The following is a 26,222-nucleotide window of genomic DNA, read 5'->3' as shown; positions in this document are numbered from 1 at the left end:
GGCAGAACTATCTACCTTAGGGAGAGCTAGATGCAACTCCTACTGGAATTGGACTGCAAAAATCAATGTCGCGGAGTTTTCTTACCAAAACAAGAAAAGGAAAACACTTCTCCCAAGTGAACACCAAATCCACGTCAGGCTTAAAAAGATACTTAGTGACCCTAAATACAAAAACAACAGGTACATGTAGTCATACAGCACTAAACACAGGTAGCAATGACACCAAGCAGTACCGATCGTGAACTTCTCGCTCGTGTGAACCGGGCCGTGCGTACGGAACACTGATATATTTCCCAACAATGGAGGCTAATGCCCTACGACTGTGTTGTAACTTCAATGTGTTTTTATTGCGTATAACAATGTTTTGTATTACTTTGGTTTATATCGTGTTCATACATGCCTACGTACGTATATTTTCGGGATAGAATTAGAAAGGAGGAAAAATATGACACTCCGTTTTCATTAAGGCACTATGTTTTCCCACTTTCCGCCGAATTCTGGAGGAATTACCAGAGCGAAGAAATGAAAATATCAAATTGAGTCGTCGTATCTCGAGTGTGAATCAAACTCCGAAGCCTCCGGGTCACCAGTCACTTGATCTTCAATACTATAAAATAGATATAATTAAAAATATAAAAATAATTATGATTAGCATTTTAAAATATTTCAGGAGATGGAATCAAAGTTTGTATGTAATATTTCCGCATATTTTAACATAGTTTGACTGTATTTTTAAGTGTTTACCTAAATTAGCAACTTGATAAAAATAAATATGTCAGGGAGATAAATAATTTCCAGATGATGTCACACCGGCTACAATAGTTTTTAATTAGCACAAACAAAGGAATTTATTAGCTTGAAATAAGTTAGCTTGAACTTTAAAAGGTAAAATCCCGGTTTTTCCTTTTCATATGTATTTTGAGAACACAAACTGAGGAATACATCAGTTTGCTTGAACAATAAAAGGTAAAATGTCGTATTTACCCGTTTAATATGTATTTTGAGAAATCCTTTCTCAGTGAAACCTATATAAAAGTATTTTAATATTGTATTTAATCTTTAATTAAATAATGATAATACCATGATAATTTTAAGTAGTATACGTATTATATTAAAAAGATTAACTGATTTCTAATAAACTTCTTCTATATATAGCACTTACTACATTATAATTGTATTTGTTATAAGTTATAATTGGAAATAAAAAATTAAAATTTCAACAAGTGAGTCTAGTGCCCAAACACTACAGATAGTAAAATAGTATAATTAAAATAAATAAACACATCTTGAATAATAAATGTTAAGTAAAACTTAAAACCCTCCTATTGTTACATACCTAAGTAACGTTTCTTAGCCAATAAATTTGAACCCTAACACTGACAAGTTTAGCAAATTTACAAGAAACTTACCTAATTCAGGCTTTCCTTGTATCGCAAGTTAACTTGTGAAATAAGGAACAGCATACTGAAGGAGTGCGTAATTTAAGCCAATGTTTGCACGTAGTTTGTGCGTAGTATCCGCATCTAACTGTAAAACAGCGGTTGCAGGTTCGATTTCCACTCAAATAAATAAATATTGATTCGCTCTAAGAGAAAGCGAGGTATAGAGTTCCGCCACTCAACACAAAATGTCTTAAATTCGGACAGAAACTAGAAGTGTTTTAACCCTATTTTCAAAGCCAAATCTTCCATACAAGAAAATAGCTAAGAATATCGCTTATTTGAGATGAATATACAAACATTTTGAGATAAATATATAACATTTTTTACATATAAAAATGCCTCAAACATGACTCGAACTCACAACCACAATGACATTTTAAATATTTATCTGTACAATAATCACTTTTACTTTATTGCCCCTTTCCTGCTTAAGTAAAGATAGCGCGAATGCAAACATATCTAAAAGGTGATCGATGTAAACGACATTGCAATAACAAACAATGGCGGTAACGTTACGTAATTTTTATGTACGACGTTTACCTAACATATAAAAAAGTAATTTGTGTTTTACGTTTTACTTATAAACATATTAAATACTAACCCGACTATTTTGCCGTTGTAACATTTGTCTTATTAAATACGAAGATTGTAAGTTCGAATTGCTTTAAGAGAAATATTGTTATTACATTGCCTTCAGATTTCGGCGGAAAATGGGGAACAGTGTCTTAACACAAGCTTCCCTCTGCTTACCCTGCTGTGTGCGGGATAAAGCGTGAATCTAATTGTTACAAGGAACAGACCGCTTATTAAAGCTCCAAAGGCCTTAAAGGTGGAAAGTAGAGAATTACATTTGTAAATAACGATTCAAGGTTACACAAATATTATCGGTAAATCGTGCTATAATGATTTCGATAATAGAAATTATTTTAATAGTTATACATATTATAGATAATAAATGTTATCTATCTAAGTCGCGATAACAGCGACTGGAAGACTTTGATGAAAGCATAACAAGAAAGTGAAACGATAAGAAATGATAATGGAGTCAAATTTCAATGCCAAATAAAATATACGCAATATGAATAAAGTTAATAAATTTTCGTTATTTGGGTATTTTAGTTTTATTTGTTTTTCCTTCTGTTTCACGCTATATCCCACATATTGCAGGGAAGGCCATAAGGAACCTAATTATTAGACACTCCGTTCTCCACTTTTCGTTCCCAATTTTCGAGATGTGTATCGTGATAAATTTTCAATATACCTACTAATTCTTCAAAAGAAATGGAACGAAAAATGTTACGTAACAATTTTGAAGAAAATATGAGTATATTTTTATAACTTATATAAATAAAACATACAAGAGATCGTTAAATACAGGAAACATTAAAATCGTTTCTGCATTGTTATTATCAACATGTAAACAACTGATAGGTGTTGTTCAAGTGAACAGATTAACGAGCTCGTAATAAAAGGAAAAACAAATTAACTTGTTATAAATTGACAAAGTGCCTTAGCACTGGGTTACCTCTGCAACCCGCACACAGCAGAATAGACAGAGGGAAACTAGTGTTAAGAGACTCCGTTCCCTATTTTCCGCCAAATTCTCAACACAACGGCGCTCTTTTGGCTCGACCCCAGAGCGAAGAAATGAAAATATACATTTAAATACATATTTTATTTCTCCGTCTGTCAATCGAACCCAAAACCTGTCGCGCTTACAGACACGCACTTGGGCCCCGGCGCCACAACTGGTCTCAAATAAAAACAAATATAAATAATTAATATTAAAGTATGTAACCTATTAGGTTAGACATCGCTATTATTCTATAAACAAGTTATCTAATAACGGCCACGCTGAGAGCAGACAGGTGGTAAACATAACGACATACATATACACATACATACACACTTGCACACACATATATAGATGCACACACACACACACACACACATAGCAGGCAATGTCAGTGCGGTCACGATTTTTTGTGGTGGCTAAACAGTTTTGCGTAACACTGATGTCATTATTAAGAACAAGTATTTTGATTCGATCTATTTGTTCTATTGTAAATTTTCAATATGTATATATCTAAACTAATAGTATAAAGTGTTTGTCTGGTTGCACGCGCTAATCTTAGTAACTGCTGGTTCCAATTCTAAGTTTTCTTTTCTTGGATAGGTGTCTATAGAGGAAGGCTATATATGTACATAACCGTTTGACACCAGTATAAGCTGGCGACATACATTTTGTTATACGATTCATGTTTAATTGTTGATATAATATGAAGAATATCTTCAAGAAGTAGTCTTTAAATCGAGTTGTTTATCTAACTTAGGTACTATATATATTTATAAATTTACAACAACATCATACAAGATGTGGACTAAATTCAGTGTGAAAAGCGTGAAAGGAATGAAAGGAAAATTTCGTCTAAAACAAGTCAATAGTTACGCTTTTCACTTTCAATTTCAAACATTAATGTAGAAAATAGCATTTTGATATAACACTTATTGGAAAATTGTATACACAAAGTGAATATTACAAAATAATCATAAAAGTCAATTATTGAAAACAGGATGGAATTTTTTCTACATAATTTAATTATTATTTGATTAAAAACGACGAAAATGGCACAGCAGGAAGATGTCTATATGTCTGTATTCAAATATTAGCGCTCTATTAAGCCAAGACGTGGCTTTGAATTCTGCAATTTACACGCATTGTATCGAATTAGGGTGGAAAATGGGAAATTGAGTTTTTAAAATAAAGCATGAAACTGATAAAACAAAGTGGTTTAAGTTTTCAATTTAAAAATAAAATAAACACATTATCCTCTTTTGAATCACGCAATCGGGAAAAATGATGAAAGTGGAAAACCGGAGTGTTTTAACATTAGGTTCCCATTATTCTGTAGAAGATGCTTCCATAAAATATTAAATAAGCGTCATTTTGTAATAATGCCTACTAATAAATAAAGCCTACGTGCATTACAGCTGCAAATTTGTGTAAAACAGCGATCGTTTTACGCTCGATGCTCCCAAATGTCACTGACGAAACATTACGATTTTTTTTACAACAAACTTAAATTAATTTATAATTAAGACGGGAAAGTCAAATCGTAGGTAATTCAAGTACCAATAATTAAAAAACTATCAACACATTTTGAGCAAAACTTCATTCTATAACCCAACAAACATTCTACGTACAAAATTAAATGTTATTAAAAAATCAAACTAAAAAAAATCGCACGATATTTCATCGTTAAGTGGCCAACATTTCTATCTTTTATGTAACATCGGATATCCGGAATCGAGGTCGATAGTTAGTTAGTATAGTTAAAAAGATGGTTTCGATTTCGACACAGCCATTAGTATGCGCTCGTGACCGACGCCGTCTGGAATGCAGACGAGAGGAGGTCATACTCGCCGTCTACCATTCATAACTTCTTAGAGAGGGATACGCTGTTACAATAGTCACTGACTTACATACTCACTGTCTTTCTTCTAATTTGTAGCCATCATGGCGTAGTGGAGCAGGGTCTGACTGTCAATAGGATGCGTTGGTTGTGAGTTCGATCCAACTGGGTGGAATATATTTTTTAATATCCTGTTTTGCCAAGGCACAAAACCGTTTTAAAGTACTGTCGTTTTAAATTTTACGTAGTTTTCCCTAAGTGTCTTAACATTAGGTTCCCAGGTACCCTCGGCCTAACCTACTATGCTGGGATACAGCGAAAGAATATAAATAATAAAAGCTAAACAGGCGTGGTTGGGAGAAATTATATATACTCACATACATACATAAATTACAAATAGCGTTTCTTCACACGCCAACCCATAACTACTTTAAAGTAGTATGTACTTTCGTTTTCGTGTGCGTTAATTAGCATGGGCTCGGCGTGCGCGCGACGGGACGGAACTAGCGGGATTCGTTTGGTGTATCAGTGAACCTATTTTCACTTTCTTTTTATTGATTGTCAAATATGTTGTAGTATGTGTAAGTAAATATTTTTATATAGGTAAGTTATGATGTCTATTTCGCGTAGGAAGAGGGAATAACCAATAAGACATTTCCATTCCCTACTTTCCGCAGAATTATAGAAACAATAAGTATTTAGTGGCTTAACTCAACACCACGCCTTTGTTTCACTACCATAGCGTGAAAATCAAAATATCAAATATTTAATTTACCCTAGTGATAATCGAACCTACAACCATCGCGTTTACAGTTCCCTGCGCCACCGAGCCAAGACAGTGTTCATTTAATAATGGCACATATTAAAATAAAATAATAATTACAAAGCTTAAACAAAGTTATGTAAATAAATTTAAAATAATAGCAGTTTTAGTTCACACATTCAGAACCATATTCACTAAAAACAAAAGCCAAAATTACCATAAATTAAGAGACACGTGTAAATGTCAGTAACCTATGAACTTCGAATAATTCAGCCAGGCGCGATCAAACGATAATATATTATACATATAATAGAATTAAAAGATTGTACAGATAAAAAATAAAAAACTGAGTTTTAAAAATATTTAAATGACACAAACGTTTCATTCGGACGTTACATCATTTTATTTGCATACAAAATTTTATGTAATTTTTCGTCATTCGAATTTGAATCGTATCAACTGATTAGTATTCCATAGTAATATCGAAATTTGTATACGAACTAACTACATACTATATTGATGTTAGGCACAAAATTCTTTAAAGCTTAAAAAAACTAAACTCAAACAAATTTTAGATATCAAATTTAGCATAGCAAGGACAAACGAAGGATATCAATTTTTGACATTAATAATACAAGACTGAACTTTTTGACACATTAAAAACCGAATATACCAATTTGGATAAAACTTTCACTTTACAAACAAATTGTTATCATTATATTTCTTGTAGCCTTATCATTATCGATACTACGTGACAGTAAGTAAATATCTAAACAATTAAAAAATAGATTAGCATAAATATTTAGTTCAAGTTCGTTTCGTTCAATAATGCTTGTTGCAACGAAATGCCCTTACACTATGAAATCAAGGGTTTCATCGAGGAAAATCGTAGAACGCGAGCTGCATACTAACACCGTCCTAGGCGTGAGCCGTGACTCGTGAGGCAACAGCTGGCAGGCCGAGCAGTAGGTAAATCTCTCGGACGTTTCAAGTATAAAACGTGCTAGGTTATATTTTACGAAACACTTATCTGTATGATCTACGAATCACGCTGTATCCCGCACACAGCAGGTTAGGCAGAGGGATCTAATGTTAAGACGATCCGTTCACATTAAGGCATTTCCGTTTGCCATTTTCGGCTCAATTCTGGAGGTATTGCGTGTTGACTGGCGGAACTAAACGCCGCGCTTTTGCCAGAACATTACATATTTGTTTTCTTTTATTTTCGTAGTATACAAAACCACGGGATATTTTAAGAATAGTGTACAAACTACAAGTACGTTATCTGTAGGAAAGTGACATTTGTTATTTTTATCTGTAAAGATATTGCAGTTTAAGTTGTTTGCTACAGATATAATTGTTTCGTAACAACAAAATACCAAACCAGGCAAATTTCTTATGTATACGAGTATCTTTAAGTAAATGTAATTTTATCGTGATGTACATTATTAGTTGCAGACACTCCGTTCGTCGTTTCGAAATATCTAGTGTTTAGTGGCGGATATGAAAATAAGAATAATTCTTTTCCTCGTCTGGGAATCGAACCTACAGGCCTCTCAACACAAGTGACAATAGAATAAACTGGAACTATTATGTAGGTCTTAACATTCAGATCCACTACGCAGTTAGCTTAGGCATGACAAATTATTCATTTCAGATACACTTATTTTTTTATACCTTCTCGTATTCTATTTAAAATTAGTTCCCAATTTACAATAGCTTAATAGGAACGAAATCACCTTGAAATTTTTAAGACCGGAAAATGTTATAGCCAATTATATAAGTTACAAAGTAAGTACGTCGTGGCGGCAGTTATTAATATATACATTGAAAATAATAAAGGAAAATAACTTTTATTAGATAAAGATAGGCAGAGCTCCTGGTTGACGCTCACTGGAGGTTTCATTAAAAATTAAATTAAATCGTTATCTGTATTTATGTATGTGTGTGTAAAACTAGATATCAGCTCTGTCCACCCCTTCCCTTTTCAGACAATGTATTCTCTTTTCTACCCAAAGGTTGCTACCCAAAGGTGGAAGAGATCGCTCTCTTAGCGATAAGGCCGCCAATTGTACTGTTCTATGTTTTAAATACATGTATATGTGTCTTTTCTATAGTACAATAAAGAGTATTTTGTTTGTTTGTTTGTTGTTATCTTAAATCGTTCATTATACCTACTGCACCAAGAACTCGGAACCCAACGCCGCGCTCAGCAGGTAAATGCAATTGAGATTTTATTAAATATAATAGCCACTTAGTTAACGAATGAACAAAAACTAATATATTTTTATTGCCTTGACCACGAGATATAATCGACCCACATTCCAAGCGCACAGTACTTAATAGAAAACGCTACATTTTTCTTTAAATAATAGCTTATCTAAACAACCTGCGTTAGAAGGTCGAATTAAGCTGCGATAACGACTTTATATAAATAAAGTAATATTTTTAAATATTGTAATTGCAATAAATATAAAAAATATGAAGGTTGTAACTTGTATGAATGTTAATAAAAATTAAATAATTGAACATATAAATCCACTCACTTATATTCATTAATATATTTTAAATAAAATATTAATAAATAATATAAAACATTAATATATCATTGCAAAAACAATTATCTCTATCATCTTGTTATCAAACGACTTGTATTACAAATGCATCCTGTATATTAGAAAACTTCACTCGCCATCAAGGATGTCTCGATCACGACTAACCGAGCCTCGTAATTTCGTCTCCACCTTAAATATAGGCAAGTAAAGGTCAACTTTGTTGTTATTTTTTGCCATACTCTGTTATTTATATGGATTTTAGGATTTCTATTTTTGGATAAGAATATTATAATAAAAAAGAAGAAGTAAGTACGATCCAGAAAAAAATATGAATTTACAAAAAATAATATTGCACAATGATATGCAATACTTCTAACATCGCATATAGCATATTGTTTACAAAACAACATTATATTTAGATAGTGTATGCTATAAATATGAACTAATGAAAGTACGCAATTACCCTTCACCCAGATTTTCATTTTCGTTATCGCGAAGCCTGAGTTGTTATCTTATTTAAACATAGAAGCGAACAATTTTCTTCATTTTATTTAATATATAATTGGAATTACTAGTTCCCGAGATAAATCAAAGTAAAAACTAACAAACTTTTTCACCGTATGAGCGTACCTATACCTACTTCTAAATCAGTTACATTATAAATGCTACCATAGAAGTATCTTAATTTAGACAACTAGTTCCCGATATTAGCGCGTTCAACCAAACTGAAAACAAACTCTCCATCTTATAATCGTATCTGTACTTCTAAACAACATTAAAAATGTTAATATAGAAATAAAGATACCTCATAAGTTCACAATAGTTATAGGCAATACCAAAACAAGGCATAATCTCTATAGAAAACGTATCTATGCAAGTGTATGAATAATTTAAGAATACATTAATATAAAGAATCCTTCATTGGAGCACGAGCATAACGCGTGCTATTGTCCAAGTCTGGCGAAAACATTGCGTGAGCTACTTGAATGGTATTTACTTAAAATTCACACATCACTTGAGAATCATTGTGCTTAGATTTGTTATAAAATTGTTTTATATTTATCATAAGTAAAGATCTAGGATCTAGTATAGGATCTAGATTTTTTTTCATTTTGTGACGTAAATAAACAAAGTGAGAAATATGGTTAGTGGAATGTCGATTTAAACACATAATAACAAGTTTCCCAGACAGCTAGGTATTTTATCGATGGCCATATTAGATTATGGCGTATATGAGCCACGAGTAACAATAACATTACTTGTACTTGTATCAACATAGTTATTTATGAAGCAAAAACTAATGGGCATGTATTTAGCAACAACGATTCTTAGTTAAAAAAAAATGAAATTTTAATGTTTAATTTATTTTAAGTAGTGTCAACCCTAGTCAAAATATATTATAATACAGAATGTTGATTTAACATAAAATTTACAAAATAAATAGCAATATAGAATAGTTATGAATTTTCGATACAAATTTTTATACATAACCGGTGTTAAGGTAAAAAAATTATAGATTCTTTTTTGTTTTTGTTTCATATCAGTTAATTTAGAATATCAAAATATTTTAAAATTTTATAATTTGTGTTATTTATTAAATTAATATTTTTATTTTGTCGAATACGGAATGATATTGAGTCAATTTCAAGTAATTATGTGGCATTTGTGACTCGTGGCCGCTGTGGGATCGATCAGCACCCAGGGGATAATATATTAGGAGATAATAATTATTTTTAATTCCCCTCTGGTAGACCGATGAATGTGGTGTTAAATTCCAAGAGTCGACACGATAAATGTCTCGTAAATTAAGCGGGAACGAAGTCCCTTAACACTTGTACCATGTGCCTTAACACAAGATTTCTTCTGCCTACGTTGCTTTGCGGGAAAAAGCGTGAAGAATATTTTTTTAAAAATAAAATAAATATACCAATAACCATTATTATTCAGGTATATAGAAACAAGGCAATCAGTGCCAGGTTGTATGTATCATATATTATTTATATACCGACGTATGCATTTTTAATTTAAACGCTCTTAACAAACTTCTAGAACTTGAATATTCCGCGTGATTAACAACTACCTGCCTAGTTATAAACTTGTTTAACTATTTCCGCAAAAAACAGAAAGTGGTGGAGAGTGAAGTGATGACTTTCGTACTTTTTTTTATTAAAACAGCATAATATATCAAAATAACATTAATAATTACCAATCATAAAATATGAATACATCAAAGCCACACAAAAAAACCACAACCATTTTTTTTTATTGAAATAAATAACATATTTTTTTATATAAATATATTTTTTCTATAACAAATTGATTATACGATATCACAGTAAGGCTCACACGTCTTGCTTTTGGTGCAAACAACTGATAAGGGCACCGCATCCGTCGAAATTTCACCGTTAGAAATTGTTCTACATACCTACCGATTGCATTAATGTAAACGGGTTACCTAATAGATACTTTATAATTAGTAAAAATGTTAAAGAAAAGAAAAGTTAAAGATTCAAATCGTGGTTGATAAAAACTTTCATTTTGTATGAAAAAAAAGGTAAGCAGACGGAATTAAAAGTGATACATCGTTCTCCACTATTAGGATATTGCGTGTTGAGTGGTGGAACTTAACGCTGCGCTTTGTTTTGTTGTTAGCAGAGCAAGAAAATGAAAATAATTCAATCCCTATCCCTATCCCACGTACTTTTTTTTTACTTTGCAAATTTAAATGTAACAAATACAATAAAAACACTATCATTAAAAATAATATCATTAAATTTTTGTGTAACAATCGCTAGTTGACCTTCGAAAGCCATTTTCGAATATCATTTCATTATTTTAATTAAGGAGACATTGTTATAAAAATTGAAGTTTTACACTATTATAATAATTAACGGATAAAACTGTTGCGTAAAAGTTATTTTTTTGTTTCAGTGTTGAAAAAAAATAAATTCGGAATTTAGTTTTCCATTAACACACAAATACTTACATGGAAATTGAGTTAGTAACCAATCGTTATAATCATAAATTAGTCGCGTTAAGGAAATATTATTTTTAACATGTAACGTCGGCCGCATACAAAATGCGATAATAAATGAACCGAAGCAAGCCGAGTATTATAAATATTATGTAGGTACACCATGTACTTTAATAAAGTTTTTTTTTTAAATACTGCAAAGACAATGAAATTGACAAATTATTATACCTACTATATAATCTGTCAAACTAAATACTTTTCTAAGTTATTACGTGGCAAAATAGTTTCAAGCTTATCAGTTAACAATCGTGTATGAGAAAAGCAAGTTATCACTAACATTCACTTTTAATAGAATGAAAAAATATACGTATAAGATTCTAATTTGATAACGCCATTTGACAAAAGATAGTTGACGCTCGACGAAAGTAAAGGAAAAGTCATTAATTTTCATACAACGTAAGTATGATAATGAAGAACGAATTTAACTAGTAATATTATATATATACGGATTTTAATTCTATGAATTATTTTTTCGTATAAAACAATAAAGATGTTTGATTTAATCTGTTAATTAATCATTTGACATAGTCGTGAGTGAGTGAACTTACGTAGAATATTTACAATTACAATACCCCGTGACGATTCCTCCCACACACTCTAATTAAAGAATATAGGTAGGTAATATAGAGACGTACATATTTTTGTAAAACTGGACACCGGCCATTCCGACATCAAATGATGTGATTTCGACTTACCTTCATGTCGTCGAGCATATCGCAGGCCGATATGAGGGAGGCGGTGTCCGGAGTCACTTTGATGACGCCCATCGTGGGAGCTGGCACGGAGGACCGAGTGGACCGTTTACGTGACAATAACTCCAACAGTTCAAGACAATGTTACAATTATTTATTTGTAACGAGTGGCGCGTGGTTCGTTTTAGGACAAGGCGCGAGACGTACTCACGCAGTGACCGAGCCGCGCGGACTGACGCCAAACTCTGCAACTTCGCGGGCCGAGTGAAAGGGTCGTGACGTCACGCGCCCCCCTCTCTCCACAACCTGTTGCTATATCTTCCGTCTCTATCTCTCACACGCGTCTCCTATACACCTGTCCTTGTCGAAAATGACAGTTGCGTACGATGTGAGTACGTTAATTATTTATCGTTGTATAAATTTTAGCGCATTTTTTTGTAATGGCTGAAGGTCACCAAACAAAAGTAAATGCTGTAGACTGCTTAATGTATAATAACTCGAAAATTATAACTAATTGCGGTGAACGTCGATGACATTAAATCTGTAGCCATATCGGCTACAGATTAAAAACAAAACTAATTTCAGAACAGGCCGTCGTGGCGCAGTAGAACAATCATGTCCCTGTAAGCGCCACAGTTGTAAGTTCGATTCCCCGCTTGGGAAAAGTTGCGAAAGTGGATAACGGCGTGTCCTAACATTAGTTAGTCTCTGCCTTCCCTGCTACATGCTGTAAAAAAACATGTTAAACTTTCATATTCTGGAATTCGAAATTTAATATATGTAGTTTGTCTAGTATTTAAAAAAAAATTAAAATATGAAATTATAATAATTATACTAGTGTGTACTATGTATAATATGCAAAAATTCCACGATATGTACGTTATAAAAAAAAATTAAATATTAAATTTATATTTTTTTTATAAATAAATATTGTAATTATTGTTATATAGCAACAATAATTACAACATAAAAACATATATAAGAAAAAAAATTATGACAATAAAATATAATAAACATTCCAACGACAATATACCTAAATACAGTCAGATATAACTATATCAGCGTAGAACTTTATTAAAAGATAAAATAAATTAATTTAGTCCTTTCAATACATTAGTATTGTTACAGTTGTGTATTACAAAAGGTTTAAATTATTAACAAATTTCATTATTGTTTATTATAGACAGCAAGAATAAACAATGAGAATAGTGAACAACATGACGTACCTACTGTGTATTGTATTGAAATTAAGACAAATTCTATGAAATATCTGCATGTTTCTTACACCGCTCGTGGCAGGGGCAAACGCATGTGACTGCAAACGTGGCACCACTCGTGGAAATGAAATATTTGCATTTTTTTCTTTCTCTCTTGAGTCGAGGCGTTAAGTTCTGACCAATCAACACGTAAAGCCGGGAACGGAGTGTTAACAATAGGTTCCCTCTACCTACCCTGCTATGTGCCGGGTACAGAGTGAAGCTGTAAATATGTTGGTTGTAACTGTGGGATTAAATTTTAAAATGGGAAATCCTCTATTATATACAACGTTATAAAACTAAGATGACTCTGTCATATCCCGAGATCAACAGATAGCGCTCAGCGGCACATCGTTTGACTGTAAACTTGATAATTGTGGGTTCGATTCCCATTTGGGCGAAAGTGTTATTCTCTTTTCGTCTCTCTGGTAACAAGACAAAGCGCCATCATATGTACGTACAAAAGGATACACAGTGAAGCCAATTTTTTAAGTACTTTTAAAACATACATAGTAAAAACAACTTTGGTACAAATCATAAGAGACGTACAAGTGAGACTGTTATTATGAACGTCCTTCACCTTTCATCATGTACTCTAAGTCTTAGCTTACACAACACGAGTCGTCACAGTCTAATTTAGTCGAGGGTCGTGGGTTCGAAGCCAGTCAGATTGATAAAATGACGAAATTGTACCTAAGCGTTTTGAAATATTTACTATCACTATTTTACAAGTAAAACCACAAAGTTGAACTTCAATAAAACATGTTTTTACAAAGCGTGTTGAGATTACACTTGTATATAAATGAACCTGACTTTTACGCGTAACCGACGTCGATATTATTTACGTGTGGATGACATTTGAGCGGCTATTTTGGTTAAGAAATTATCACAATGATTGATGGGCGCCATCTTTCGATGCCAAGAATTTGGTTTATTTTACATAAGTCAGGTACCAGAATATTAGTATTTATTAAATAGTGTCGTATTTAAATTATACAATTCTTTAAATCCTTATCTAAACGCAGCATACCTATGTCAGTATGAGCGACGTATATAAGCACGGAACGATACGTACAGGGTGCATACACACCTAATAGTTACAATGACGCGACAAAAGTACTGTTAATGATAATTATATTTTCAAATTGCCAATAAGGTAACATTTCATCGCCTTTTTAAAAAAAATACACATTCAACATATTAATCATATTACAATATGTAGTAATCATATTAATCTTACAAGGAAACAATCAACGATTTATGAGTATATTTGTTTACGTTTTTGATAATTATGCTAAGAATAAAAATCTTAAGACAATAAACTCATTTTATTGAAATAAAAACACGTTCATAACAAACTTTTATTTTTTTAATATAAGTTTTTTTTAAACTTCGATGAAAACAATAAATACTTTTTTTCCCCAAATGGGAATCGAACCCGCGTTTATAATCGCACGCCTGTGCCATCAACTACATGAACTGTCACCTGTCAATTCAATATTCAAAAGGAAGAGTTAGGTTGGGATGTGGCTGAACGGCATACAACCTTGGCCCGCGATAAAACGAAAGTACACTGGATTAAAAAGTGGGTCACTGTTGAGTCAAGGTGAGGTGTGTGCTGCTGCTGCGTGACTTGTTCATGTTTTTGTTTTGATTTTGTTTATTAAATTGACTCTAATTACAAGTCAAAATATACATTTTATCAATGTTACTCTTATGAAACTATGTCTTGACTCTTAGTGTTCCGAACTCAATATACTATAGGCTACTTCCGTGGAGCTACAGTTATGAAATTTGGCACAAAGTGAGAACTTGCGATACAAACAAAGGAAAAAATCCGGAAATTGGAAATATTTATGATTGGCGGAATTTAACGCCGCGCCTAGTCTTGCCAAGATGAGAAAATAAAAATCATAGGAATAAAAATAATACGAATAGAGTAGGAGTCGAATCTAAACCGATCGCGTTACAGAGTCGATATACGATATTTAGATCCTAATTATTGTTACTTTTCTGTAATACTATTCGTAGATTTTTTTCTCTATATAAAAGAGATCATTATTCGTCCGAATAGTTGACTACACTAAATCCTGTACACGTGGAACGGTTTAATGGATCACGTGGATCCCGACGTCGTTCCTCTCATTTTTTATTCCTTCAGAACACCTAAATACCTTCCTTACGGTTGTTTATAGTTAGTAAATTAATATTAATCTACAATCTATTATATTTGTAATCTGTAATTAATATTGTTGGTTGTACGTATCTTAGGAACTACTAGTTCAAATTGAAAATTTTTTTAAATTATATATATCAGGCTAAGGCTAGCAATTTTGTACCTGAGCCCTTGTCCCAGGCCTCAGGTTGAATATGGAAACAAATGTGCTAGTTGAATTTTAATAAGACCTGCCAATCTTTAAATCTTTAATTGCAGATTTTGTTTCAACTTCAAGCTGTATCCTGCCTATAGCAGTGTGGGCAGAGAGAATTTAGTGATAATACACCTCGTTCCACAGATGACACACCAGACACACCAGATGAGCCATTGATTTTTGATTGCCGAAACTCAAAGCAAAGCTTCGCCTTGTCACCAGAGCGGTAAAAATTAAATATTAATAAATAATAATTCACACCCAAGAGACAGAGAATCGAACCTACAACTGCCACTTTCTGCCACTGCGCCACGACGACCCCAGATTAATTTGACTAATAAATCGTATACCATATGTTAAAGTTCAATAATATTGTAACCTTTGAAGTGTCATTAGTGTTACAGTAGTTATATATATTTGTGATATATTTCATCATGCACAAGAATTCTATATATTTCACAATTTAAAGGAGTACGTGTAATGATATGACATTACGTTTTCTTACAAAGTGCGATAGTAGCTGCTTCTATCACATTACGCCACTGTGGCGCAGTCGGTACGACCAAACGTGATGGTCGTGGCTTCAAACGACACTTGACATAATATTTATACATATGTGTAAATATGCAGAGTGAAAAATAATTTAGATTTACGCTGGCACAGAGATATTAGTGTTATGACTCTCCGTTACTCACTTTTTATCCAATTATTGAAACTTGCTGAGTGGCGGAACACAATGCTGCGCTTTTGCTTCTTAGCGGAGCGAGAAAATGAAAATAATTTATTCTCTCAAATGGGTATCGAACGTACAGACGCCGTGACGACACTTAATAGATTAGAATAATTGATAATTAAGCTCTCGTCGCCTTATTAACGGGAGAAAGAAAACCATACAATACGAGTATGATCAATTCGCACTTATATTTTGTCATGCAGATAACTACAGGAAACTTAGTCATATATTAATTACTTGACTGATTTAACATACACCGTGACTCCTTTAAAAAGAATTTACAAGTCACTAATTGACTTACAAAACAATTATTTTTAGAAAAATATTAAACAAAAAACTAATATATATTCAATAAAATATGCAAAAATGTAAATTTTAGGATAGTGTCCATGTATCCGGTTGCAGGCTATATCAGAGTACGATTCAAGGAGAGAACACTCGTAAACAACGCCGTGCACTATATTATTTATTTTATAGCCTATAATATTGATGTATTAACACATTGTCAACCTTAATATCAGGTGGTAAGGTTGACAATCTTTCCATTACAGGTATTCCATAGAAAGGTGATGTTTTATAGCGATTTGATCTTTGCTTTAATGACATAAGACACGTTATAGGATAGACGTACATACATACATACAAGTCGTACGACGTCCTTGGCAGGGCCGGATTGTTATTGTAACGCGGATACAATATTGCTGGCGTTTCAACGAAAGCTTCGACAAGACTTTTGTAAACGGATCTAATTATTGACCATTGAAAATAAAGTTTTAGTAAGAGTTTCCTTGATGTTTTGTTTCTTTTTTATTTTTGAATAGTAATTTTTTGAGGGTCACGCTATATCCCGCTATGAATTGATGGATTGTTACACGAATAAGCCTTTGCTGGAGCTTTTGTTAAAGGATCTGATTGTTCAATATTAAAAAAATAATTAAACACTTTTTGGTATCAACCTGTAAACTAACCGAGTGTTAAAACACTCCGTTAACCATTACATGCCAAAATTTTCTTCGAATTTAATTTCTGGTACCGATACTCGTTTCTTTTTTATCAGTTTAGTTGTTTTCCTATTGGTTTAGTGGTTTTACATATCAATTGTTGGTAGATAGTGGGTTTGCCCGAAAGATATTGTGAAATTACCGAGCGGAGAGATGTTTTTAACAATCCCTATGAATTTCGTTATTCACACATCTCGTCTTCACCGGAGACCGCTTTGGTGGAGTCCGTGCTTTACTATATATGTGAGATATATGTACTCACTCGTATACATTTTTTTTATCAAAAAACTTATATACGCAAATAAATTATAATAAATTATACTAGTTTTATATACAAAGACTATATAAAACCGACATATTCGAGTGTAAAATATATTTTCATTATAAATGTAATCGGATTAAATATTTGAGTATGAGAAATAATCTGTTAATCTTTGAAAATATTGCAATTATCATATCACACGTCGTGGTTTAATGATGTATTACTGTCGGTATAATATTATGTCATGTATGTTTGCAATTAATAATGAAAACATTTACGCTGTATCCCGCGTATAACGGGTTAGGCAGAGGGAACTTAGTGTTAAGACGCTCCGTTCCCCATTTTGCCCAGTGTTGACTTCCACCACTCAACACGCATTACGTGTTGAGTGGTGGAACTCAACGGGCATCAACTCAACTCAAGCGGTATGGTATATATAGTGGTTTATAGTCACACTCTGTGCCTGAATTTATTGATAAAATATTTATTTCAACTAAATTCGAGCTGAAATTGCATATTTCCGTCTCATCTCATATGGCTAAGAGTCATATTAATTATTTTGACACTATCCTTCCTCATCTTAGCTAATAGGATGTTATAAGAAATATTGAATATCTTTTTATTTTATTAAATTTTTATGTATATTTACATATGAAACTACATACTAAATTTGCATGTATGTTTGTACGTATATCCTCAAATTTCTGGTAAACTAAGTTATATAATAATAATAATAAATAATAATAAATCTTTATTTCGGACATCCATAATCCATATAAAATTTTGTTAGTATACATTTGCTTAATCTACGTTAGTAATTGATATTTTTTTTTATTGTTAGTGATTGATAAAAATAATGTTTTTTTATTTAAATTATGTAGAATTATAAGAATTAAGAAAAATGATCAAGTTTCTGGATAAACGGTTCAGTAGTTAGGTCTTCTTTTCTATTCAGTTGAAAGGTATTTTTTTTTTATATTACTCATTTGCATAACATAAACTGATCATATCGTATTAGAATGTTAAATAAAACCTATAATTAGTACTGAAATTTATTAATCACAATTTATAGGATCGTTTATCCTCAAACAGGATCTAGATCTACGCATAAAGTAACCTTCCAACACAATCTAGGGCAGAAATTATCTAACTGACATAATTTGCAAGCGGAATTTTCGTTCTTGGCATTGTAAACCTGATATGATAATAGACAATGTTAACGTTGATAGTGGCGGTAAATAATAAAATGGTACTAAACAACTTATTTTTGTTTTCGACAGCTTTATGTCTGTCTTATCTTAGTTTCTTTTTTTTCATCTTGGGTGGGTGGGAACCCAGTGGTGGGAGTGTTAAGACCGTTGGATTGATGGTGTCCGCAAGCGAAATATAAGCATCCAAGTTTTTCTGTTTTTGTAACAATTGACTAGGAATAAAATAACCAAACAACGTCTCATATCAAAAGACACAAAGAAATAGCAATCTAGCTAGAACAAAGCAAGAAAACCTTTATACTACAAAAAAGATTTTTGCTTGGTGCTTAGAAAAGTACATTAACGCTGTGCTGAAGAACATAAGTGATAATAACGTTGTTGGGACTTGCTTTGATAGGTTTTACTATTAAGTTTGAGAGGCCAGTCGTGGCGCAGGGGCACAAGCGTGTGACTTTAAACAGATTGTGGGTTCGATTCCCACTCGGGGAAATGAAATATTTCATATTTGTTATTTCTTCGCTTTGGTGTTTAGTTTAGTGTCGTTGCACTTCAGTTCCACACCTCAACGCGCAATGTCTTCAGAATTCGCCGGAAAGTAAAGGGATGGGTAAGCTTCCGCATAGTGTCTTTTTCAATTTCTCAATTTCTCAATTTATTGATTTATCTATATAAAATCGAAAGGTCACTCACTCATCCCGAAATCTCAGAAACTACAAGTACTAGGAATCTCAAATTTTGCATAGGAGTTATTTATAAGACGTAGGTGCTCGCTAAGACGGGAATTTGCAATATTCAACTTCTAAGGGTTTGTTTTTGGGGTTGAAAATTTGTATGAAACTTCGTTACTAATGACATTTATCTTTGTCATTCGTTACTAAATGCTAGGAGTCTCAAATTTTGCATAGACGTCACTAGGACGTAGTCATGGAGACAGAAATTAATAATACCATAGTTCACGCGGGTGAAACCGCGAGCGGGCCGATAGTACCACTATAAATATAACATGGTATATACAAAGGTACGCCAAACTTTTGATAGACGCTATCTGACCTCGCGGGCGAAGAAACGAATAATAACGCAAAATAAAAGAATATATAAAACCAAAAACTTCAAGCGAAGCCTTTTCCTTGTGGTTTTATTTTTCATGTAACCCAATAGTTTCGAGTTTCGGATCTGGCCTAGTTACAGACCTTGTAACCGGATATATTGGGCTAGCATTCAAGGTTCTATAGTGGTGTCCAATTTTAGAACTAAAACTAAAATATTAACACTACGTCGATCTTAAGGAGATTATAAATAAGCGGACTATTATAAGAGTTTTGTTTTATAGCCTATCCATGACCACGGACTAGTCAGTGGTCAAAGTGAAACATAGGGTTTCCAAAAATATATAGGTAATACTATTTTGTATACATGCTTAATCCGGTTAAAGAGATCAGATCTGGTAAATAGTTTTCACGCTGTATCCCGCATGTAGCAGGGTAGGCAGAGGGAGTGTTAAGTTGCCCACATTCCGCCCAATTTGAGATATTGTGAGTTAAGTGGCGGAATTCCACGCCGCTCTTTGTCTAATAGAGTAGGGAAATGAAAACAGATTTGTATCTAATAAATCCCCCGAGTGGGAATCGAACCCTAAACCATTACCACCTACAAATTAACTCTGAACCTATTCCTTAGTAGCTAGTCACTTATATTGTAAATAAAACAATTACATATTTAAACTTATAAAGATATTCGATAGTCTTGTGTATCGCAACAAAGGGAAAAACAAACGAAAATTGCGAATTTTTAGGGAATCTAGGGAAAAATAAACAAAAATTTGCCATATTCGTTATTAGATACGCCCACACCGTCCGGCCGTGACTTCCAAACGTGTGATATGCGAAATGATTTGATAAGAACTGATAAGCGTCGAGGACTTGGTAAACAAAAGTTGATATATATTCAAGGCCACCGGAATATTTTTCTTTTACTTTATCTATTATGAAATAGGTACTTATTATATTTGAAACGAAGTTATTTTTATATATTTTTAATACGTGTCCACTTTTTTATAGAACCTTGTGTTAAGTCATTTCGTTCGCTCCTCTCTGCCTGAATATGAGACATTGGGTGTTGAGTGGCGGAAACTAACAACGCATTTAATATATTGGGGCGGTCGTGGCGCAGGGGTACATTCGTGCCACTGTCTTTGTCTGAAAAAACGTGATGGTTGTGGGTTCGATTCCCACTCAGGGAAATGTAATATGGGATAAGTACATGCGTGTGATTTTTTCTAAATTTGGCAAACGAGGCCAGCTAGCGAAGTGGCCAGTGACCTAACGTTCTGTTTTCTATTATATGATTATATTACTCCAAGAAATTGCGAGTTGAGTAGCAGAAACCTTATTAGAACGGGTAAATTAAAATAATATAAATATAATTATTCTACCGCAGAATCAAGAAAAGTCGAACCTACAATAGCTCCACTTCGCGATGATTGACTTTAGGTTCTGTTATTTTCTTTTCTTATTTCCAGCTCCACGCTGTATCCTGCACATAGACAGGGTAGGCGTAGGGAACCTAAAACCCTAGTGTTAAGATTCTCCGTTCCTTATTAGGACACTACCGTTCCTTAAATTCCACTGAATTCTTGAAACATTGCGTGTTGAATGGCGGAACTTAAAAAGGAAGTAATTATTTAAGTAATTAGGCATTTTAAAAGCAAGTATCTAAATAATTTGAGATGTAAATTTCCTTTTCAAATTAGAGAACATTATGTCATAAGTCAACGTTTTTTGCTGACTTAATATCAATTAACGGTAAAAATTTTGCTGCGTCGGGTGGAACTTTTGGAAGGTTTTCTAAAAGAGCACATCTTAATTAAATTAAGCTTTAAGGAAAAAAGCTGTCGGTTTGTTTATTCTAACATTTTGTTGCAATTAAAAAATTGAGTGAGTAGGTAGGTGACTAAACCTTTTTTGTCAGCTAACTCTGTTGATCCGTCGGTATGTCTCATTTCGTCAAATTTCCGTCTGTATTCGAGACATTTTGTGTTGATTGGCGGATTTCAACGCCGCGTTTCGTCACTGTAGAAAAAATAAAGGCAAAGGTGTGAAATTAATTTATTAGGGATAGAAAACATGACTGTAGGTTTATATCATCTCAATATTCTTTTTATATCAATTTTTTTTGAGGGATATTTTATTAAGTGAATAAAATTCAAAAATGTCAGTCTTGTCGTTCCACTTGCGGCGTTGTGTTTGGCCAACTAATTAAGTTGAAGTCGACGAAAGGTGGAAAAAAAAGTGACTCCGTTTTTTTCTGCGCCGTAAAATGTCATGAAAACGTGAATACAAAAGAAAATAATTTAAAAGTATGATAACTTTTAATAGAATACTTCCAAGTTAGTGCGCTATTTTCACAAGTTTCGTATTTTCTTTATTGCACTTACGTAGCACTGAAATGTAAAAAGCTGTTGAGGACATAAATGAAGTGGAGTTGTACTTTTAAATTAATATATAATTTTAATATTATAATATTTTCTAAAATATTTATTCAAACGCTCTAGCTAATTATTGTTACTTTTTTTAGTTTCAGGGTAGGCAGACCTGAGAACCTAATGTTGAGATATTCCGTTCCCTTTAAGTCACTACCGTTCCCCACATTCTCCGAACCTACAAACATTGCATTCGCATCTAAGAGCTATTCCACTACGAAAGATAAATTAAACAAACACAAACCCCCAAATATTAAACAACTCAGCATAAGTAATATAACAAAGTAATTTTACGGTAGGTCGCAAACAACGTCAAACAATTACGATGTCAGTAGATACGTAATAACAGCGCTAATTGTGTTTAATAAAGCGAAAGGCGTTGCCAAGGTCGCTGGTTCATTTTTATGTAAATATTCATACAGAATATTCGAAGGGAAATTGTCTTGACCAACTAGCGCTTATTGAGTTATTCTTATTATAATTAACAGGTTGAAATATCTGGCTCTCATACATGGTAGAGGTAAAAGAGTGTCAATTAAGAGGTAATGCATTTTAATGAGCCGAGGCGGTGGTTACTTCCTGTAGTTCTGACAATACTGACATTTTTATTTTTGTTTGGCGATTGGAAAGCTTGTTTGTACTATATTTATCTAAATTCTTTTTGAAGGAGGCGAGATAAAATGATAAAATTATCTTTTTCTGTTTCCATGTGCAGCGGAATATTTGTCTGTGAATACATTATGTTAACATAATCTATCCTAAAATCTTTTAAGCACGTGATAGATTTTATCACGATTTCACAACATACTTTTTAAATAATAAATTAGAACGTAGCGGGATTTGAACCTTTGCCTGTTGATAATCGTCTGGCAGAGGTAATCGACTGGCAGAGGTAAACTGGGGTTAAGACGTTCCATTCCCCATTTCCCGATAATTTTTGGAGACATTGCGTGGTGAGAGGCATAACTCCATGCCACGGTTCGTACTAGAGCAGATTAATTTATAATAATTTTTATTTTATGTATATTTACGGCGAAGTTTTAAATATTATTTTTTTATTTACAGTGTGTCTAACCTCCCATGGGCAAAGATAAAGACGTATCATCATTATTTCTATCGCCAGATAACTGAGACTGATATCTTAAAATCATTTAAGTATGTTTTTAGAGATACAATTTTGTACAACAAAACAAAACGCTACTTTATGTTCCTTCACTTCTAAGGTGAGTATAGAGTATATACCTTTCATATATTAGTATTCTACAGATAATTTCAAAAAGGCAGAAAGAATTGTTTTTCTGTATGTGTGTTCAAAGAGTAAACTAATAAAAGAGTAAAGATGAGAAAGGTGGATCAATAGTAATAAAATATGAGTGTTTAGTATCAAAAAAATTCTTCTGCTTGTTCATGCATATATTCGTAATTAGTAGTAAACAACGAAATACTTACTCCCAAACAAATTGTTATATATGTATCATATGAAAATTCATTATTATGAAGCTAAATTAACAATAATTTCAATTTCATCTCCTCGAGTGGGGATCGAACCCACAACCAGTTTTACAGTCACACTTTGCGCCCCTCCACGACTAGCCTATAAAAATATAAAAAAATTGCAATAATATATATGGTATTGGAAAAATTAGACAACAAACATGTATTTTGAAACATACCGCACAGGATCAACAATTACATTTAAACATTCAACCAGGAAACTGAGTAATCACTGAATGTGTAATTTTCTACGAAATCGATACTGAAAATCGATTTTAATATTTTTTTTATATATAATCTATGCAAAAATATGCACACGCGTCTATTATAGCGGGTTATTTTCGGTCTAGATTTACTCATCGACCTACTGTATAGTAGGATATTTAGTAATTGGAAGTGGTATTAACAAAGTAATTGTTTCATTGAAATAATAAGTTATAGCCAATTGAACTCTGTATTGGGCGTCGTCGGTCCGGCCGCCAACTTGTTTATAAGTCGCTTAGTGTTTGCGATGATAAAGACAATATAAGTTCTCAAACCGATGTTGAATTACTTTTAATAAATATTTTGTTTTATTTTCTTAAATTAGTGAGGCCGATGAAGATGAGTTATTTTCAGTTTCTCACTCTTATAACAAGACATAGCGTGGCGTTCATCTCCCGCAATCATTCGTAATATCACACAAAAAAAATGTCAGAACGTGAGAAACGGAGTGTCTTAACACCGAGCCGAGCTTTGTCGTTGATAGTGTAAATAATTTGTACTCACGAGTTATAGTTTGCAACTCCCAGGTCAGTACTATCGAGGTAATATTGTAGAAAAACATGCCTTAATTAGTTTGACACTAATAAACCTCTCTGTTACTATCGATAACTCGTTTTATTGTAAACTAGTGTTCAGTGTACGTCAGAATTATTGAAGTATTTTTATCAATGAGATGATATTTAGCGACAAGTCACTCAGTTTTTACTTACTACTCACTTCAGTTATACAAAAATTACTATAAAGGTGTATTAAGGTCTATAACCATGGCTTGTGGTCATGATATAGAGAGAACCTACTGTGATATTTGAGTACTGCCATTGTAATATCTAAAAAATGAACAGAGAGCGGAGAATTTCTGACCTATAAGGTGTTCTAGACCAATTGAATTAGCAATACGATTTGCGTAACTAAATCGGTAACTAAATGAATGAGGAAATACAGAACCAGACTTGCATTAAATTAATAAATACTTTAAATTATATCTAAGTTCCAAATCGTTGCATATATTTTAAGCAAAAGTAAACATTTCAAATTAAATTAAAGCTTGTATTAAATAAATTAGTTCAACAACTTTTCACTTTTGTTAGTATCTCTATATGTGTAACTGATAAATAATCTTCTCAAAATTCTCTAATGAAATATTCTAGTTTCACAATGTATCCCGTACATAGCAGGCTAGGCAGACGGAACCTGGGAACCTAGTGTTAAGATACTTCGTTCCCATTAAAGCATTTCCGTTCTAATGCCAAGATATCTCGTTCTTCATATTCCACTGAATTCGAGACGTTCCGTATCGAAAGGGGTAATTTAATTCCGCGGCTAGTCTTACCAGAGTGGAGAAATTCCCAAGAGTGGATCGAATCCCCAACCTTTGTTCTTAAAGTAAGACGTTATTCCATTGCGCCACAATGAACATATAAATTTATATAATAAAAAAGTAATCAACAAAAACAAAAGTCAATGACCTCTTATCATTATCATTTTGCGAATTAACTCCTCACACCTATTACGAATAAACAGATTGGTTCTTATCACATTATACGAATGCAGTTATAAAATGTATTTAAATGTTTATATTTTGATATAAGCATAGTTGGCATAGTGGCTAGAGAATTTGGAGTAAATATTGAGGCTACACGCCATGATTGTGAATCCGATTTCCACTTGGGTGTATGAATCCACTTAGAGAAATGAATATTTTAACTTCGCCGCTCTGGTAACAAGACAAAGAACGGCGGTGAGTTCCGAAACTATAATGTCTCGAAGCGTAGGGTTTTAACACTAAGTTCTCTCTGTCCCTGCTACACGCGGGATACAACGTGATTTGAATAAATAATTATAATTAATAATTTCCATTAAATTTTTGATTTTTTTAATAAGTATTTCTATGAATAAAACTATCTCGAAACACAGTCTTTAGAGACTATGTATGTACTTATTATGTACCTATGTGTACACATTTAGAACAAAATTGCTAACTTTCATAGCTCTATCCACTTGGATAATCCAGTTATAAAATATAAATGTGTTTTGAGAGAATTTAACGTTGAAAATATATTTAAAATAATGTTTAATATTTTACTAAAATACAAAAATAAATAATATTCGTTATAGAGAACTCATCCAACTTATTAATTTTATCTATTTATGAAAAAATGTAATAGACATCAAATATTTGTTCCATCCGCCTCTTTCAGGTGCATTTAGCCCTACATTTTTCATTGAATATAATTGATATCCACAGATCAAAA

General features: G+C 32.8%; 1 protein-coding gene across 4 annotated transcripts in view; it reads right to left on the bottom strand.

Annotated features, from left to right (window-relative positions):
• The window catches only part of LOC146538009 (terminal nucleotidyltransferase 5C), a 160,840-nt gene that overhangs the window by 10,199 nt on the left and 124,419 nt on the right, over positions 1-26,222 (bottom strand). Inside the window, exon 1 of one of the 4 annotated variants that reach the window (XM_085187125.1) lies at positions 11,903-12,153. The exons of the other annotated variants lie outside the window; for them this stretch is intronic. Within the exon in view, the coding sequence (XP_085043251.1) occupies positions 11,903-11,974 (72 nt within the window). The 5' untranslated portion in view covers positions 11,975-12,153. Of the gene's footprint in view, positions 1-11,902; positions 12,154-26,222 lie in introns of those variants that run through there. 4 annotated transcript variants of the gene reach the window in all.

Source organism: Heliconius melpomene, chromosome 6 (genome assembly GCF_056956725.1).
Source record: "Heliconius melpomene rosina isolate 202511_hmr_F chromosome 6, ASM5695672v1, whole genome shotgun sequence".
Classification (NCBI taxonomy): Eukaryota; Metazoa; Arthropoda; class Insecta; order Lepidoptera; family Nymphalidae; genus Heliconius; species Heliconius melpomene.
The sequence above is the reverse complement of the archived record's forward strand: the minus strand, read 5'-3'. Positions and strand labels throughout refer to the sequence as shown.